The 20,746-nt window shown below is 44.9% G+C and overlaps 1 protein-coding gene and 1 pseudogene across 5 annotated transcripts in view; both read left to right on the forward strand.

The window, feature by feature from the left end:
* SORCS2 (sortilin related VPS10 domain containing receptor 2) overlaps positions 1 to 20,746 on the forward strand; it is a 2,262,720-nt gene that overhangs the window by 2,219,923 nt on the left and 22,051 nt on the right. For all 5 annotated transcript variants that reach the window (XM_085642460.1, XM_085642463.1, XM_085642464.1 and 2 more), the window contains exon 26: positions 16,065 to 16,222. In XM_085642460.1, the coding sequence (XP_085498586.1) occupies positions 16,065 to 16,222 (158 nt within the window). The remainder of the gene's footprint in view (positions 1 to 16,064; positions 16,223 to 20,746) is intronic.
* On the forward strand, positions 4,503 to 5,407 carry LOC146863089 (uncharacterized; annotated as a pseudogene).

The raw sequence follows: 20,746 nt of genomic DNA on the forward strand, positions 1-20,746 counted from the left end.
ATCCTCACAAGATCCTCCTGTTAAAGGTTTCATTCGAGTCCCCTTTGTCCTTAAATTTTACATCTGAGTTTGAGAGCAAAGCTGTCAACAGTTTGTTTTTATTATACTTGGAGTGGGCTTTGAGTCTTCCCCTGTCAACCATTGACATTTTTAATGAGCCTCTTCCAGCCATTAACTTGGGACTTTGTGAACCACATCCTGGCCTAGCCCACAGGAGTATAGCCCAGTGTCTGAAATTCACCCAACCCCACTGAGCTGTGTACCAGCGCAGGTGATTGATGTCAAGTCCCACATCAAGCACATTCAGAGCTGCACATCAGGTTGTACATGTGGTGGCCCACCTGCACAGGACTCACCAGTTCACTGCCCTTGGATCCGGATCCAGTGTTTTAAAAGCAGACTTGGATCCAATTCATTTCCTAAGTTGGAGAAGGTTCTTTTTCTTTACTTTCAAGAATTATTTGCATGTGACTGCAATGTAGACCCTGTGCTACGGCTTGTTTTTTATTTGTATAGATATACGGTGACTACCTGGATATGTTGATGACTGCACTGCATTTTTTGTTGTTGTAATGTCTTTATGTTGATTCTTTCAATAAAAAAAACTTTAAAAAAAATAATTGAAGACATCCCTTCCAGGTCACGCAATGACCTTTCAGTATTTAAATCAGCCTGGGGTGGATTCCCCTGTGTTGCAGCTTTGTGTCAGATCAGTTGCTCACTCTCGTTCATTCAGGTGGCTTTTTGTTTCCTTTAAAGGTCCTGTTTGCCTGCTAAATGTACCTTGCGTTAATTGCCTGCTTCCATTTATGCCAGTTTTTATTTTTTATTACCTGAAGTTCAAAATTGTGTCAGTGTTCTATGGATGCCCTTCTCTTGTGCCAGCCATTCTTAAGACTTTTAGAGTGACAGACCTTACCAGGGAGAAAAAAAAGAAAGCATGCAAGGACCACACGTACAAGCTATTAGGGTATACCTTCTGAGCTCCAATGAATTGGTTGTACTGAAGTGCTTTATGAACTATTTTACAACTGCAGGCCTCTTTGTTGGCTCCACCATGCTCATTCGCACCACTTGTACATTCCCCTCTTATGTACACTTGTACACCTTCATTCCCTCTTCATTCGTGTCTCTTGCTCTTCCTTTGTCCTGCTTTTTCCTCTCTCCAGCTCTGATCCCCTTCTTTTTACCTTTTTTTCGTTTTTGGAGTCTTATATAGAGCAAACTCGATCCGAAGGTGTCAGAGCATTTAACATGAGCACCAGTTGCTTTGCAGATGGACACATTAATTTTGTTAGGTACGGGGAGATTAAGTGGCTTGCCCAGAATCACAGGATGTTGAGCGTCCCTGCCGAGACTCGAACCCGGTTCCACAGTTTGAAAGTCGACTGGTATCCTCTTGTTCCTCCCTCCTAATTATCCTCCTTTCCTCTGCGTGTTGTTCCTCATTTCCATGCTCATCCTCCCCTCCTGGCAGCTCCTACTTAGTGCCAAAGGGAACAGGCCTTTTTATTACATCTTTAAAAGTATCACAAGGGAGTCTTTACTAAAGAAGGCTACCTTGCCATCCTATCTATCTTTTCAATAGAAACAAAGAGTGGTTTCCTTACCTTCATTACATTTTATTTTTGTTTCAATCTGAAATTAAGCTTGGGATCCTTGATTATAATCCTTTCTATGACATATAAATGGTAGACTAACAATGAGGGCTCCCTTCCCATCACACCTACATTTCACATTAAAAGACAAATAACACTGGAATTAAGGCAAGGATACCTTCAATATAGACCAGCTGTTGTTTCTTACATGTGTCTGACTTTAAGGTGCGAATGCTTTGTTTCCATATGTTAGCACATTAAGCTCAGACTTGCTGGCTTTGCCTATGCTTATTGCTTAACCAATCATGCTTTACAGTTCTTGTTACCATCCTTTCCTTTTCATGATCCTACTTGCAAAATATATGCCATGAGTGAGCAGTAACTATTTGAAAGCAATAAACAAGTATATTTAAAATAAATTGAATGCCACATTAAAGTTCTGAAATGTCATACGAAGCAATATTCTTGCGAGACATGACCTTTGACACAAACTTTTATTATGGAACAGAGAAAGAGCAAAAGAGGAGCTGGAGAAGAGATATGAATAGTTAGTTAAGTGGCAGGCGCATATATAGTTTACTTCCTTTTTTTTATATTATGTAGAATAAAGTATTTCCAAAACGGACTTAGAAGAATACTTGTGGTTTCAGGCATCGACGGTAATGGAAATATTGTATTCCAGGACGGGACTTAGAATAGTGAATTAGCTATGTTTACATTAAAAGATGTTGAAGTGCTTAAGCCTGCATGATTCTATTACAGGACCGGAGGCTTCGGATTATGCTATCACTTTCTTTACTGTCATAATACAGCAGCCAAATAAAACATTCAATTAGTTATTATAAACGACATTGTCCATGATGCTTTGCGTTGGTAACGCCCCTTTGGCCCTCCATAAGAGCCCCGGGTGCAATCCCATCATCCTCTTTCTTTGCTTCTCACAGTATGAGATAAGTGCCTCATCTATTGCTCTGATCTATAATGTCATTACTTTGATGTATTTATCGATTTGGTGTATGATGCCATATTAGTAATCATATGTTGTGACTCTTAATTGTATGCACAATTTATTCAGGTTGAGAAATTGCTTTCTTGGTTAAGGAGTTGAGCGCATGTCGCGCGCTGTGATGGAACTTTGTCCTTTTGGTCCCAGCGCGTCTGGGAGTTATTCCGTTACATTCACTTAAGCGCGCGAGTCGCATGCGTGTATCGGACCGCTTTTGCAGTCGTTTATGGTCGTTTTCTCTCGACCGCGCGTTGAGCGCTAGAGTGCTTTGGGCTCCCCTTGTCGCCCGAGCACTACGCAGGAGCCGAGTGGTTCACGGCGGGCGTGTGCTGCACAAGCGAGCCCAATTGGGCTCTTTTTGGGCTCCTTTTGGGCTCGCGTTGGGCTGCACACGCCGTGCTCGTTTTTCCCCAAGTGTTTTTTCACCGTTGTTACGGTGAAAGATCGGTGGTGGACACAACGCCTGGTTAGGCTGCAATAATACCGGCCTTGGGGAGTGGCACACGCTCCTGAGAAGCATTTTCCAGGCTCCTACGCCCTGGTGGGCTGCACAATTGTTGACTACAGCTTTGCTGAGGGGGCCTAATACAGTTTCTGGTGGTCATCTCTGTTACAGTGTGCAAAGTGGGCTTGTCCCCCCTTACTCCTCATTATCAATTGTCTAATACAGATTGCTGTTATTTATATATCTGTATACCTCACCACAGTCTTGTAATAGAAATGGATGACTGGGTGAGATATGAAGATGACCAAGAGGAGGTGTATTATGAGGGACAGCAGGAGACTGTCCTGAAGGACAATATTGTGGAGGCTCTGGACGCGTCCGTCTAATCCTCAGTCAATAAGGCCATTGAGAGCACGGTACCAAGCACTGTGCAACTAGCTTTAACTGCTGCTCTTAAACCTATCACTAAGCAGCTTGAAAGCTTTGCTAAAAGACATGGTTTCACTAAAGGTAAATCGAAGGGCGCTCCACCACCGTCAGGCAAGGAAAAGCAGTGGCCGCACGCTAGCGCTTTTAGCGAATTACCTCCTAAGGGGGAGCATGAATATTCGACTAGGGGCAAAGCAAAGAGTAAACAAAAAGTATACCCCGATACCGATAGCACCAGCACCGCTACCGATACTACCACCTTAGACGAAGAACTTCCTCCTAAAAAGAAAGCGAAGAAGGTGTCTTCCGTCGATCCGGAAAGTGTATCTAATAAACCCTTTACCTTCAATCCTAGTGATATTGTGCACCCCAGATCTGCGGACAGGGCTCCGGCGCCGGAGGTCACTGACTATCTCCATGAGAACCTTCGAAAAGGTTTTGACAAGGAGGTCCGTAACCGGCTCAAGTCCGAATGCCCGAGGCCAGATGTCCCAGACAAGGTAGCGGAGACCCCAGAAATAGACGTCAGCCTCTTCACCTTTCTGAAAAAGTTTGCTAAAGACCCCAAGAAGGGGATTGACCACGCTTGGCGCGGCTGTCAAGATAAACTTCTCAATGTGGTGGGTCCGTTAGCAAAAATTCTGGAGATGGCCCTGGTGGCAAAGGAAGCTGCGACGCCAGTTGACCCGGATATCTTAGCCGGTTGGACTCAAAGGGCAATTTGCCTTTTAGTAAATGCGAATTGCGCCATTTCAACTGAAAGACGTAAATCTCTACTTTTGCGCATGGATGCCAATCTGGCAGACCTCGCTTCAGCGGAACCCGGTCCCCTGGCGGAAGGTAACCTCTTCGGTGACCGCTTTGTTAAAGATGTATCAAAGTACGTGGGGACATTCACCTCCCTGGATAAGGCGCAGTCAGGGATCAAGCGCGTATTTCAGCAAGGCCTTTTTAACAGGGCCGGACGAGGCAGGGGATGCTCGTCAGGCCGTGGATATAACCAGGGTCCCCCCCAGAGGTGACTATGGTTGAGGTAGAAGTGATTGGGACTCAACTAGAGGAGGCACCTTCTACTCCACTCGTCGACGTTTCAACAAGCGCCGTTTCCATGGAGGAGGAAACAGAGTTGGATTCCAAGCACAGAATTCCTCAGAAAAGCCTGTCAGAAGTTTCTCTACTTCCATTGGGGGGTCGAACGCAATTCTTTGTTCAGAATTGGCGAAGCATAACGCAGGATGCATGGGTACTTCAAACAGTCCAGGGGTTCCAATTGGAATTTTACGAACCACCATGTCAGGTCACGTTTCCCAAACTTCTCCATTTTTCCCAACAAGAAAACAGTTTTATCGACTCCGAATTAGAAGAATTGCTGCGCAAACACGCGATTGCGCCATGCGACGGCAAACCTCACGGTTTTTGCAGCAATGTCTTTTTGGTCCAGAAAAAGGGGGGTGGACACAGACTGGTTTTAAATTTGAGGGAGTTCAATCAGTACCTGATTTACAAGCATTTCAAAATGGAGGGTATCCATTTTCTGACGGATTTGCTGAAGCATGGGGATTGGATGGTCAGATTGGACCTCAAGGATGCTTACCTGTCCATTCCCATTTTCCCTCTGCACCGCCGTTTCCTTCAGTTTCAATGGAAAGGTCGGTGGTTCGAGTATTCGGCCCTTCCTTTCGGGCTTTCCTCAGCTCCTTGGTGTTTCACCAAGGTGATGAAGCCAGTGGTGGCCCACCTGCGAGAGCAAGGTGTGCGCATGGTTATTTATCTGGACAACATTCTGATCATGGCGCAGAGCCAGGAACTGGTGGTTCAGCATCTTCACATGACGATGTCTTTGTTACAGAGTCTCGGATTTGTCATCAATCACGTCAAGTCGGCACTAGTCCCGGCACAGGTGACGGAGTTTCTGAGGTTTGTGATTGACTCCCAGATGGCACAATTGAGTCTTCCCATGACAAAGCTCAAGGATCTCAAGAAAGAGATTACTGCCCTTCTCAGCAAACAGACGGTGTCTCTCCGAGTCATAGCCAGGATAGTAGGTTTACTAGCGTCATCAATTCAGACGATTTTCCCAGGGCCACTGCATTATTATTATTATTATTATTTGGAGTTTTATATCGCGCACGGTTACCCTTGAGCATCCCAGCGCTAACCATAGATCAGACCACCAACCAACGCATGACACCTAGACCGGGAACAGATGGGTTTTTAATAGTTTGCGAAAGCGCAGAGTATTGGTCTCTGCCCGCAACCTGAGTGGAAGCGAGTTCCAAGCGGAGGCCGTATTCACTGAGAACCTTCTCCCTCCTGTGCGGGCTCGCCTTACTCTAGAAGACTGGAGGAGAAATTTATGATCCGAGCGGAGAGCCCTTACTGCTTTATAGGGTTGGATCATGTTCCTCAGGATCGCTGGGCCCTTCCCCTGCAGACTCTTCTGTGCCATGGAGAGTGCTTTGAAGGTTACTCTTTCCCGCACCGGGAGCCAGTGCAGCGCCTTCAGTGCTGGTTTGGCGGACTGCCTTCTGGGAACATTGGTCAGCAGTCTGGCCGCTGCATTTTGCACCTGCTGCAACTTCTTAAATGTGGATTCCGGCGCGCCCAAGAAGAGTGCATTGCTGTAGTCCAGCCTTGAAATGATGAGCCCCTGTATAAGCAGCTTACGGGAGGTCTCAGGGAGGAGTGACAGAATCCTGCGGGCTGACCGGAGCATACCAAAACATACACCGGCGATCTTTTTGGCGTGTGTTCTAAACGTCAGGTCCTGCTCCAGCCACACCCCCAGGCTCTTAATCTCCTTCTTCGGGCTGGGAGGGGCTCCCATGCAGTCAGGCCAACTACCTGGGGACAGGGAGAAGGAAGATTCACCTAAGATCATGAGCTCGGTCTTTGAGCCGTTCAGTTTAAGGGATGAATTACACATCCACCCAAACACTTCCTCCAGGCAGGAATGAAGCACCGCTGGTTGCTTCTCTAACTGAGAAAGCCCCACCACCATCTGCGTATCATCCGCATAGCTGATGATGTTAAAGCCAAACGGAGACACCACATCCTCCAAAATTTGGAGGATCTCAACAATGCTTTGAGGAAAGATCACCCATGCTTAGATGGAGATATGGAAAGCATAGCAGAGGCTACACAAACATGGTTAAATGGTGCAGCGGATACCTGCCTGCCCCTATCCCGTTGCAAAGGAAAAACACATCGCCCTCCCGCCCCCTGGTACACAGAAGCTCTTAAGAAAGAAAAATCCACATGTAAGACCCTGGAGAGGCAGTGGCGTAAAAACTATGAACTCCATCAAAAAGAAGTTTACCGTAAGGCCAGAAATAGCTATCATTCAGCATGCATGAAAGCTAAAGCATGCTATGTTACTACTAGCATTAACATGGCCGTAAATAAATCCCAGACTCTCTTCAATACTGTAAAAGAGCTGGCTGGTGAGAATTCAAGAGCGGAACCTACCCCTCTCAATACCCAGCAGTGCCAGGACTTGGCTTCGTTTTTCACCGATAAGATTGAGAACATTGTCTCTAATATCAAAAGGGACAGCACGATCACACATAAACAATATAACATCCCCCAAGTCCCCAGAGGAAATTGTCATCTTGAAGCCTGGCCTCCCATTAATCTGGATACACTGAAGGAATTATTAAAATCGATCAAATCGGGTTCCCCACGTGAACCTATTCCTATCAGTATCTTAAGTAAATTAGAGGACTCTACCATGATCTCCATAGCTGAGATACTGAACGCCTCCATTGAGCAGGCCACAGTTCCTGCTCTATGGAAACATGCTATGGTCAGTCCTCTACTTAAAAAGCCGGCCGCAGACCCTATGATATTGGCCAATTATCGTCCAATTTCATTACTGCCTGCCTTTTCAAAAATTTTGGAGAGGCACATCCATAAGGCACTTTCAACCTATGTGGAAAATAACGAGCTTCTTCATTCGTCCCAATCTGGATTTAGGAGTGGTTATTCCACCGAGACGGCCCTGCTCGGGGTCACAGAAAAGATCAGGGAGCTCATGGATGACGGCCAAACGGTAGCATTGGTCTTGTTGGATCTAAGTGCGGCCTTCGACACCATTTCTCACTCCATACTGCTTGACAGGTTGGGGGAGAATGGTGTCGAAGGCAAAGCACTGGAGTGGATTAGATCATACTTATCCCTCCGCACTTTCCAGATCTCCTCTTCGGAGGCATGCTCTGAGGTATTCCACTCTCCTCATGGTGTGCCACAGGGATCGATCCTGAGCCCTTTGTTTTTTAATTTGTACCTACGACCATTGGCCAATCTTGCAGGAAATTTTGGTCTTATTTTAATGACTTATGCAGATGATTCTCAAATCCTGTTTTCACTTTCCAAATCTGACTCATCTGCTCCATCTGCATTAAAAATAGTCCTTCAGGAAATATTTAGTTGGATGTCAGCTAATCAACTTAAATTAAATGGAGAGAAAACAGAGGTCCTCCTCTTAGGGAATAGTAAAGATCTCTGGAGTGATCCCCATTGGCCATCGTCATTAGGTAAACTTCCACCTCCAGCCTCTCAGGTCAGAAACCTTGGGGTCATCATAGATGACAGTCTATCTATGACTCAGCAAGCCAACAAAGTGGCAGGCATATGTTTTACCATTCTTAAATGGCTTCGCAAAATTGTCTGGATGTTACCACCTACTACCCAGAAGACCGTAGTCAATGCCTTAGTGACATCTCGGCTTGATTACGGTAACATCTTGTACCTGGGCTCAAACAAAGCAGTAATAAGACGTCTGCAACTGGTGCAAAACGCTGCCGCCAGACTGCTTTGCAGAATCCCTAGATCCGCTAGGATCACCAAACATCTTAGGGACCTGCATTGGCTCAGGGTTGAAAACCGGATTTATTTCAAAACCCTGACCTATCTATTTAAAATCAAAGCTGGCACTGCCCCCAAATACCTACAGGACCTTGCTAAGCCCTACCTCCCCAATCGCAGTCTTCGTTCTTGCACTGCTGCGAACTTTGCGGTACCGAGGTTCAAACGGGCTAGAATAGGCGGGAGATCATTTTCCTATTTGGGCCCAACTCTGTGGAACACATTACCCATTCATATACGCAAGGAGGAAAGCTATATGAATTTTAGAAAAAGTGTAAAAACCTGGTTGTTCGACAAATAAGTGCTTTAAATGCTCTCTATCCAGTTGTGTTTTGTGTTTTGCTGGTCCGGCGCCGGGAAACCCTTTGTGGGTAGCTGTGCGCCTTACAAGTGTTATAAAATAAATAAAATAAAAAAATAAAACAACAGCCCTTTCTCCTAGAGGGGAGATTGTCCCTGATGGCATGGAGGCTTTCGGGCAACAGTGGGAAATGCCGGGATTTTCAGAGACGGCTTCAACTTTCATCAAGCAAGCTTGGGCTCCGTCCACCAGAAAGCGATACTCTTCAGCATGGAAGGTCCGGATGGATTGGTGCGTGGAACGGCACTTGGATCCCGTGGGGGCAGACCTACCCCATATTGTAAATTTCCTTTCTGACAAAGCAGCCGGGGGTTTGGCCTATCGGTCAGTGAATAACTTTAGATCAGCCATATCGGCAGGCCATACTCAAGTAGACGGAAAACCTGTTGGCATGCACCCGGTGGTATGTAAACTTCTTAAGGGCTTAAGAGTGGTGAATCCTCCGAAACCGAAGTACTCGGGCTTATGGGATGTCTCGCAAGTAATTTCATTATTTAACAGCTGGCCGGCAAATCATCTTCTGTCCCGGAAGCAGTTATTTGCCAAATTGGCAATGCTTCTATAACTTTCGGCATGCAGGTGTTCTTCCGACGTGCGGGCTTTGGACATTACAGGTAGAGTATTTACTCCGGAAGGAGTTTCTTTTACTATCACAGGTGGTACTAAAACTCTATCTAGACGTATTGATTATAATGCTTTTCCCAATAATGACAAATTGTGTGTGGTGCAATGTTTAAAAAAATATGAAGACTCTACTCATTTGTTGAGACCAGAGGGCTCTACCCAACTGCTTATTGCAGTGCAAAAACTTTTTAAGCCAGTGTCGGTTGCAACCATTGCTAGATGGCTTCGATATGTTATGAAAGAAGCTGGTGTTGACATTCAGAATTTTGGTGCACATTCAGTGCGTGGTGCCATGGCATCGAAGTCTTATATGTTAGGATCTAATATTCAAGATATTATGCATTGTGCTGATTGGTCATCAGAATCTACTTTCAAACAATATTATTATAAGCCGGTGGGAGATATAACATCTGTGGTATTTAATAAAGCGTTAAACTAGCATAATCCGAATCCTCCGGTCCTGTAATAGAATCAAAAATTTGCTAGCATTCGCGCCAAGAATTTTCAATTCTATTAAGGACACGGAGGCGAGGATTATCCCACCCGGCTATGTACACAGTTATTGTTCATGCTACCCACCCATTGAGAATGGAATGTTGATATTCTCTAAAACCCAGATATTACGGGTTGTCCATATTTTTTTCCTAGGAACAGACAAGAAGTCTGAATAAGAAGTTCTTCCATTTGAAGAGTACAGCTGGATCCTGGTTCCATGTTAATTTCCATGTTGGAGGATGTTCTGAAGTTATTTGTTGATTTGTGGACTTTTTCAGTTCGAGCAAAGAAAGAGGATGATGGGATTGCACCCAGGGCTCTTATGGAGGGCCAAAGGGGCGTTACCAATGCAAAGCATCATGGACAATGTAGTTTATAATAACTAACTGAATGTTTTATTTGGCTGCTGTATTATGACAGTAAAGAAAGAGATAGCATAATCCTCGCCTCCGTGTCCTTAATAGAATTGAAAATTCTTGGCGCGAATGCTAGCAAATTTTAGATTTTTTTGCTTGTTTAAGAACAATATTTGTTATTTGGAAGTTTTGTATTAAGCTGAATGAGCATGGATTTTTCAGTTTCCCTAGTGTCAGTGTTTTTTGTAGCAAGTCTTTTCTAGCGGGGTGTAATACTGCCTTTCTTAAAGAGGCTTTGATGGTTTACCACAGCGGGTTTAAGTAGGAGCATGTCTCTTTTTGTGTGGTTACCCCCATTTTTTCTGGGCTAACGCTGCTGCTTTTTTGCCTCTGAAGATTAGGACTCTGAAACCAGGCTTTCGTGCATGTGCCCTCACCTCTAAAATATGTTGAGCTTGAGTATAGTCCTGATTGCCATATTTAGCTTACCTACAGATCCTATATCGTTCAAAGTGTACCCAGGGCCTGTAACTTTAATGTCACTAGTGGACTGTGCCATCTACTACAGTGACAGTATAAACATTGTAGCTTGACTGTAGCAGTTTAAAAACTGCAAATTGACCTGTCAAAATGAACTCTTTTGACAGGCCTAAACCCCCTGTTTAAATATTAATAAGTCACACCTAAGTAGGCCCAATAACCCATAAAGCAGGGTGCATGATATTTAAAAGTGGGACATGTATAAAGTTAAGATTAAAAATGTCCGTACAATTATTGGCGACTAAAAACTATTTTCACAGATGCAAGGCTGGCTGTTCCATATAGAAACATTGGCATGCACTATTAAAATGTAATAATGCTATCTTTGGCTAGGAAAACCAATAGAAATGTTAATCTTGGACTTGAGATGATGTAAATTAAGCCCAATTCACTGGTGAAGTCAGAATTGTAATAAATATTAAGGAAAATAAACTTTTAGAAAGTTAGCTTTTCCATTGCTAAAGGCTTTGGCGGCTAATATTCATTAGCTCCAGCTGCAGCCCTGTGGGTGCTCAAGACCTGAATGAGGTGTGAAAACTGCTCTCGGGGCAGAAACAAAGGCCTGGGTGTGGTGAGGTGTTACTGTTCCTCTGGCAGGATGACCATTTGGGGAGTTGCCCAGGAACTTGCTTAACTTCAAAGATGCCTCCCTTATCACATGCAAATGTTACCTGACACCTGTGCAGGCCCCTTTCTTTGTTTCCCCAGTCAGACAGGAACCATCTGAGTGGGAAGGGAGCTGCCCCCGGAACTGGTTTGAAGTGACAACAGAGGAGGTGCTGCTCATTTCACTGGCCATACATCTCGAGTGGGCACACAGACTCTTCAGCACAAGAAGAGAATGGTTTTTCTGACTTGCATTTAGGGAGAGAGGGGCACTGTGGGATTGTTTGGAGTAGGGCAAACAGGACCTGCTGCAAATGTAGGTGGTGTTACCCCTGGGAACTTTTTCCCTATTGGGTAGGGATGTACCAGGAGTCACCCACAGACCAGAGCCAGGCATAAATGTGGGACCCCTGAGTACCCTCTTCAGAATACTCTAGACATGTGGAAGAAAAGACCAAGGACGGCACCTGCAGTTTGAGCCTGTGAAGTGACCTGAAGGGCTAAACAGGCTTCCACTTTTATCCAGGACAAAAAAGTGGACTTCAGTGGTCAAATGGCGGGCACCCTGGTAAGATACAAGCACAGAACAAGCTGTAAGAAGTCTTTTTCCTGACCGAGCCAAGCTGACCATTTCCAACTGGACCCGCTCTGAACCCAGCTGTTTTCTTCTACTAAAATGAGTTTTCATCTCCAAATGTTGTTTCTAAGGTCCTGGAAACCTAGTTGTGTCAAAGTGTACTCCTCCTAACATGCTGAAAAACCTGGGACTTAAAAACGGTTTAGTCCCAACAACCTCTGGAGTACTAGGACAAACTTTCCAAGTTGATCCAACCAGCAGCTTGGCTGAAGAGTTAGGTTTCTCCTGCTCTGAGATTTTCTGCAGCAGTAAATCCATTTCAGTAGGACCTACCGGAGATAGTACCCAAACTAGTGAAGTCCTCTTTTGCTACAGCCTGCAGCCTTGCACCGCTGGACAAATATGAGTTCCACAAAAAGTGATTAAGTTAGAACGTAGAAGTAGATTGAAGGTGGCTAAAGTATTTGGCCAGCGAGAGGACTTCCCTTGGTACAAATTTCACATTTTCATACTAACTGCTTCACCAAGGCCTCATCCAATGCCTATATGACATCATGGAGCTCTTCTCAGAAACAGCCTGCTGCCTTGCCCTGCTGAAGGCTTTTGGCTTTCAGTAAAAAATACCAAGGCAAAACTTTCCGACCCCAATGCACCTAGTTGAATTATCTGGCCTGTGCTCCATCACGATCAGCATCAAATCACGCCATGTCCGGTTGACCCAGCTTTGAGCTTAACGCCTTTGGCACTATTTTGATTTACAAATTTAAAAATCCATATTGTGTTCAAGTTATTTTCTACTTTTATCAATTATAGTGGGATTTTGATTGTGGTATGTTTTGATAAATTTTCTTAAATTAAGCCTGTCTGCTCTGTGACATAGCTACCGGGGCTGGGAGCTCATGTTTGAATTGCTAAAACCTTTAATAGACCCTACAAGATAGTGACATTATTATTTGTGGTGGACCCCCATCCACCCCAACTAATAATCCACTTTCTCACAGTTTATACTTGACACTGAACTGCTGGTTCGGAGTCCATGCCTGAGCCTCTCATCCTAGCTTGTCGGCTAGCTTAAGCAAATCTTCTTCGCACGCCAAATTGTCATTTATCAAAAATACATAGCCCAAGAAAAGGGTCATGTATCTTGTACAAAATTACATTAAACTATATCTCTCAGGTCAGGGTGTAAGCCACTATAGACCCGCTCCTGCATTCACAGGGAATGGTCAGGGCTAGAGGGAGGTTTTGATGATTACTCTGCATGGACTCTGCCTGCCAAATTCTTTTGCCTACATGTGACTGTGCTATGTGATATAGATTATAACTACAAATTAAGGACTGTCTTCAATGAATTTGGTTTGCCTAAAAATGTCTTCTTGATAAAAAACAAAAGTTGTACTTTTCATTCAGTTTCTTTTTTCCTTTGCCCTTAAAGATATTGAAAACTATTAGTACACTTCACCAATACAAAGAACTCTAGATAGCAATAGCAATTTCTCAATTGTAATTGTAATCGCATTTATATAGCTCTTACTACCCCTGATGAGGCATCAAAGCGATTTTCGGCGAGTAGAACGCTATTCCGGAACCCAAATTGCTATCCCTTCTTATCATAGGTGCAATGTGGTAAGTGTCTGCCCCAAGGAGGTGCTGAGGCTTGCTTGCAAAAAAACAAGTTTTATTCACTCCACCAACACTGCTGTCTAGGCAGCGCTCCAAATCAAACAGTGACATTTCTAGACGGTTGCCCAGGATACTGTGACATATACCGTATCCTACCCAGACATTCAACCCGATGACATAAGTGTAATAAGTCTGGAACAAACCATAACACAATGTCAATTTCTATTCAGTACCCTGGTTATGCCCAGACAATGCCTAGTAAGGATCATCAGTCAAAATAGTGATCTTATAGCAGATGTCAGACCCAGCAAACGATAGTAAATATACAGTCTCTACGTGTAGCGAGGCACCAGCCGTGATGGAGCTGGGTGGCAGGAGGAACTCGCTGTCTGATATGGACTATTGCAGTAATTAAGGAGTGAACATTGATGGTGGGCATGAACTGCCATGTTCTTGCTTGTGGACCTCTGGATCACCATGGAGTTCACTCTCCGTCGCCATCACATGTGCAGAAGGCCACGGGGAAATCCTGAGGAGTCCCCTGGGCCTGGGGGAGGATTAGGGAGGCAGGAGGGGAGGAGCTAATGCAGGAAAGGCTCACTGTCACAAGGGTAATCCAAGGGATAATGAGATTATCCCTTGGATTACCCATGTGACAGTGACCCTGATGCAGTTTGTATCAGAGATCGATTATTTTTTGTCAGATTTGTCTTATTAGTACAATTTATGTAAAGAGACGCAAGCATGTAAACGACTGCACTGTTGAGCAGTGAGGATTAGAATAATTGGCAAAGTATGTGACCCAGGATTGTCAGAAGATAGTGTAAGGTCTGGAGTCAAAATGTAATGCTGGCATTTTAGGATGCTTTTACGGTGTGGTCAGTTGCAACAAGTGGCATCTGTTTTTAACTATTGAAAAAGATATACACCAGGGAAAGAGAAAACCTGGAATCTCGCACCATCTTGTGGTCTAGCTACGTAAACTGCCTCATTATTAATAAATATGGCATGATTGGTTGCAATTAAAATAAATGTTTTAGAAGGAGAGCGGGGAACTGCAAAACAAGAGTCCGGGCATAATGCCTCTTCTCTCCCCCCCTTCCTTTCATGATCCTATATTCGAATATCCCACCTGGCAAATGAATGGAAGTTGTTTCCTCAAGAGGAACCATAATGCCTTTGACACAGTGGGGCATATGTACAACAAAATGTCGGAGCGCTGAGCTGTGCAAAATTTGGCCGCGGCTTGCTTTGACATTTTCAAAATGCAGGGATGCGCCCTATTTACTACAATACGGCTCCACCCTGTGATTTCCCTAGTGCTGGTGCTGAAATTAGCTGTCCAGCGCCAATGCAGGTACCCATGCGCGATAGTGCAAGCGGCCTGCGTTGCAGGGAATGATTGTTAATGTGCAGGAAGGCGTCCCTTCCTGCACATAAACAATCCATTCTGGCTATTTGTTACTTCAGCACACTTAGAAATAGCAAATTGTCATTATTTAATGATTGTTTATGTGCAGGAAGGGACGCCTTCCTGCACATTAACAATCATTAATGGCGTTTTGCTCTTTCTATTTGTGGTGCAGGATGCAGCACACATAGAAAAAGCAAAAACTAGGAGAAATAAAAGCATTCCTCCTCATGCACCATTCTAACGCCTGCTCCTGCATGGCGTTCGTTTTTGGGGCTGCCACAGATTTACACCTCCTTGTAAATCTGGGCAGCATCAAAAAGCAATGGGTGTTCCAGTGGACCGCCCCCAGCAACACCCATTGCACGCCCCTTTCACGCAGATACCCGTGTGAAAGGGTAGCATATATATATATATAAAGTGGCGTTAAGCAATAAAAGGTGCCTTAACCCCACTTTTTATATATGGTGCAGGGCATACCACCACCGGAGCGCCCAAAAAAGTGACGCTCCGGTGGCGCTAGAAGCTTGTACATATTCCCCAGAGTTCCTAGTTTACCGCAGTTTGTGTCATTTCGGGAAAACACTGAAAGACCTCTGATTTGGAACAGTCTATTAACAAATGCCAACTATTGAAAATGATTCACAAACCCTTACTTTGAGGAAGCTTCGAAGCTCCACTCTTCCAGTAAATCTGCCTCAATCACTTTCCTCTTGTCACCTACTTTTATACATAGAAAAACTCATTCACTAGCCTCTATTTGCTATTAACATTGTGCCATCAGTAATTCACTCCTTCTAATCAGCCAGCACTGGGTAACTTTTTTTCGGGTCATGAGTAATTTTACACTGATGCTGAGCACGTTGCCCGAGTCACTGACATTTGCAAAAACCAGTTGTTGTAAATTGTTGTATTTTATCACTAGTTAAAAAGTGCAGCTTTTTCTAGATGGAAATGTCACAGCCCAGAGGCAATGCAAAATACCCTCCTGCTGGTGCAGTTTATGTGGCCGGGCCGAAGTTATTTCGAAGAGGAGTAACAATTTGAAGGCTTTGCTTTGCATGTACAAAAAATGATTTGAAATTGGCATGATTATTTTATGTGTACATTTTGCTCACACTTTTTAGGAAACTGCCGGGCAGAAATGTGTATGCACAAATGCTAAACGAAAAAGAGCAGGAGATGACAAGCCCTGTCAACCACAGTGAGGACACACAGAACATCATCCAGGGGGAGGAGTTCATAGATGACGATATGGACACGCAGACGCTAGGCAATGCACTAGGTAATTATACTCCTCACTTCCCTTCTTTTCGTACTATGTCTGTAAGTGCCTGTGAAATAAACGTGATTTTTCTACCACATGTGCATATTCCACATTTCTGGCATCTTTCACATCCATACTTTCTGGTTCGCACCGAAAACACTTTGGGGCTTATTTAAAATCCCCTTGCATCGCCGGTGCGTCACTTTTTGTGACGCACCGGCGGTGCAACCAGCTGCCCCATATTTACAAGCACTCATAAAGCCACCCTAAGTGGCTTTTCGCGTCCTTGTAAATATGGCCCCTTTACACGCAACACTTTGCGTGAAAGGGGCGCGCAATGGGTGTTGCTGTGGGTGTTACACGCAAAAACCATGGCTTCTGCCACATTTCCAGATTTCCGAGACATCGTCAACCTGGAAATGCGTCAGAATGCTACGCCTCCCCAGGGAGGCGTAGGGAGGCGTTTTTCCTCTTTCTATGCGTGCTGCATAAAAGGCCCTTTGATTTATGGCTTCAAAGTTCCTTTAACAACATCTTGCCAGTGTGCTTGACCCCCTTGTTGAATTCATGAGTTAAGGAGATTGTGTAGTGTGGTACAAAGCCAGTCTGTTTTAAAAACATACATTGAGAACAACCAACTTTCTTTAGATAAGGGGTATTAATTGTAATTGTAATTGCATTTATATAGCAATTACTACCCCTGACAAGACGTCGTAGCACTTTTTCGGCGAGTAGCACTCTTTTCCTGAACCCACAAAGGATTAGTGGTGAATTAGTATGGGGAAATATGAAATTAATTTGAGCAGTGGACATGTTAGTCTGTTTTTTGGATTAAAAATGATGTGGAGGGATAGAAGAGGGAAGGGTTTGCATTTATATAGCACTTGCTACCCTTGATGAGGCGTTGAAGCACTTTTTGGCTGGTAGCATGCTACTCCGGAACCCTAACAGGTTTAGTGGGGAATTGCTATAGGGAAATATAAAACCATCCATATGTGAAATGCTTTTTCTACCCATCATAGAGCTCTGCTGGCCTTAGGTCTCCCCCAGGAAAGCATTGCATCAGGTTTAATTCTGCCTAGATGGATGTAATTGGCGTGTGTACATGCCACATTCAAATTAAGTCTACTTCTTTCCACCATACGTGGCGGCAGATATATTAAGGCTTTTGCCACTCCAAAGCCATGAAAAGAGGCAGAAAGTCTTGATAAAGTAGTTACTTTTCAACACATTTTTAAGAGGAGCTCTGCGTTGCATTGAACTATTTTGCACCAATGGAGCGTTGTATGTGTGCTTCTTGAGTGCTTCAAAGCTACCAGCTGTAGGAAGCTGAGGTTCTGTTGCAGTAACCCCCCTCTTTTTTCCCAGACTACTAATGCATTTTGACTTGATGTGCCTCGGATCCCTGCCAATCAGGTTCCCAGGCCCTGTGTACTTTCCCCAAAACTGAACCTTGTACCCCCAATTGGCACCTCTCTAGCCACATGTCAGTCCCTTGTAAAAGGTACCATGGGTACCAAGGGCACTGTGGCCAGGGAAGGCCTCTAAGGGCTGCAGCACTTATTGTACCACCCTTAGAGGCCCTGTATCTTTACACACACACTGCCATTGCAGGCTGCGTGTTGTGGTGCAAAACAAAGTGAAGAGTCGACATAGCACACGTACCTGAGTGCCATGCCTACAACCCTCTGCCCTGGCATAAATCAGTCACCTCACTAGCTGGGTACACTATACCAGTGGTGAGGGTGCATGAGCCCTCTACCCCTACAGTGTCTAAGTCAATTCTTAGACATTGTAAGTTCAGTGCTGCCATTAAGAGTATATGGTGCTGGGAGTTTGTCATTATGAACTCCACAGTACCATAATGGCTGCACTGAAAACTGAGAAGTTTGGTATCAACCTTCTCAACACCCACTGATGCCAGCGTGGGATTTAATGAAAAATTGACTCAGAGGGCATCTCAGAGATGCCCCTGAAAAACGACCAGTCTCTGGTGGGTTCCCTGACTGGTACACACCAGCCTGCCACCAGGAGACATGTTTCTGGACCCCTGGGGTGGGAGCCTTTGCTCCCCGAGCCCATAAACATAACCTTTCCTGGGAGGAGGTGATCACACTTCCCCCAGGCCAGGAAGAGCCATCTGTGGCAGGGGAGCTTCAAAGGCCTTGCAGCCTTTGTAATGCGACCTCGAGCCTCTCCTGCTAACAGGAGCATACCACCTTCCTGTCTCCCCTCCTTTTCAGCGGGAAAAATCAGCCAGCCCAGGAGGTGTGCCCACCTCTGCCAAACCCACCCCTCTGGTGGGGGAGGTGAGGTGAAGCTCACTCTTCAGTGGAACTCCCCAATCAGGATTAGGGATTGTGCTCACTCCCCCACATGGGGTGAGCACACCAAGGGTGTAGTCACCCTCAGGTCTGTGGCCCATTGGCTACTGACCCCGAGACCCCTAAAACTCCCCCTAAATACAGTATTTAGGGGCCAGCCCTGAACCAAGAAAGCAGACAAGAAACTACAAGAAGAAAAGAAGAAAGACCAAACAGCTGTGCCGAAGCTAAGAAGAGGAGGATGCCCACTGACTTGGCCCCAGCCCTACCGACTTGTCCCCACCTCGAACCTGCAAAAGCGAAACTCCTGTGTTTCTGCAGCCAGCAGCCTCAAGATTCCTGAGGACCTGCCATGCCTTCAAAGGAAAAGACTCTGTCTCCCGTGAACACCTGCTTTGTTCACCAACAGACTCCAGCTCTTGCAAGATCCACGAGTCTGTACCACTCTACACCCGATGCCCACGGCCCGAGTTCGAGTGGTCCAACACCACGAGGAGGTCTCCCCGGTGATACCTGACCTGCCTCAAGCCTCCAGCCAACACCTGCAGCCTCAAACTGGAAGGTCCCCCCAACCACAACCAGGAGCTGGTAAGAAGATCTGACCCTAAAAGGCACCACTGCACCTGATGCCCCACAGCCTTGGGTGGCCCAACCAACAGTGTCTAACCAACCCCCAACATCCCACCTTACTTCTCCAAGTGGTGGTCTTACCCAGAAGATCTGTGCCTGCAGTGTGTTTGCAAATTGGCGACTCCCCATTGAAAGCTACAGGGCGCCCAACGCCAAAATAGCACTCTGCACCCGGCCGCCCCAGTGCCGCTGAGGGTGCACCTTTTGTGATGGCTTAAACCCCCATTTGCCCTGAGCTTAAGTCCTGGAGCTGTGCTCCCACAACCTTGTGGCCTACTCGTACACAGCCACCAACCGGAGGTCCCCTATCCCCCATTGGATAACATTGGGCCTCAGCACTCTGCATCCAGCCGCCCTAGTGCCGCTGAGGGTGTAACAAGAGTGCACTCTTTACCCTCGGGGACCCCCGGAGTCTACCCCCAGAATACCAACTCCCACAAACGAAAACTTACCTTTGAACCGATAACCCTATTTTCCTACATAGGATAACATTGACTATTTTTCTGTGAAACATTTCTAAGTGTGGAGTTGGAAAATCTTTAAAAGTCTCTAAAACTGTAACAAAATAACCAAAACGCTTTTACTTACCTGTTTACAGGAAATGTCCCATTGCAATATCCAGGTATACTGCACTGTGTAAGAAAAGTAATCTGTAAAGTAATCTACATGACATTCTACTGAAAAGACAATAACGTATATGTACAATATTTCAAAGAATTGTATTACTAGTAGTTCTACTGTAATCAAACAAAAAGTATATATACAACGCCAATACAAACTGTCTTATTACTGCAAAGTACTTATTACTTACCTGTGCCAAGCTTGCTTGGTTCTTGGAAATAAAATAACTAAAAGAATATTTTTATACAAAACCAATTTGTCTGAAGTTCAGTCTTTGAGTGTGTGATATCATTTGCTGATTGAGTGTGTACAACAACTGCTTCACTACCCTCTGATAAAGCCTTACTGCTCACACACACTACCACAAATAAAGAGTAAGGTGCTATCTACTTTTACCTCTGCCTACCTTTGGGGTTCCACTGGACTCGGTGTGCCCTATACCTCACTTTGGTATAGTATATACAGAGCCAGCTTCCTACACCAGCCACAGTTTTTAACACAAATTAATATCTCCAAAGAGTGTCAGATTGGCTTTGCATTAACAAAAATGCCCATTTTAAGCCAGAGTTAAGTAGAAGAAATGTATTTATTTTACCAAACATTTCACTTCTTACATGTGTGCTCCACTGTACAGCACACGTCCAATTTGTAAAATGTAATATAAAAGTGTAAGAGCATAGGATTTTGTACTGAAAGGTTCTGCTTCCAGCACAAAACCGAAGCTTGACATTAAGCATTCACTTTTTCACTATGGTGCAAAGGATTGTATGTGGCGTTAGACAGGCTTTGTGTGTCAGTGCAGGGGAAGAGAGAAGTGCAGGGGAAGAGAGTAGCCGCAGGCCATACTTAATATTTATGGCTCTGTGCTGCTTTCTTGCCCAGCCCAACGCAATGCAGTAAATGTGGTTGTTGCATTGTGCTATAATATAGTAAATGTGCCCTAAAGTGTGATACCCTCCTCTTTTAT

Source organism: Triturus cristatus, chromosome 2_2, assembly GCF_964204655.1.
Source record: "Triturus cristatus chromosome 2_2, aTriCri1.1, whole genome shotgun sequence".
Lineage (NCBI taxonomy): Eukaryota > Metazoa > Chordata > Amphibia > Caudata > Salamandridae > Triturus > Triturus cristatus.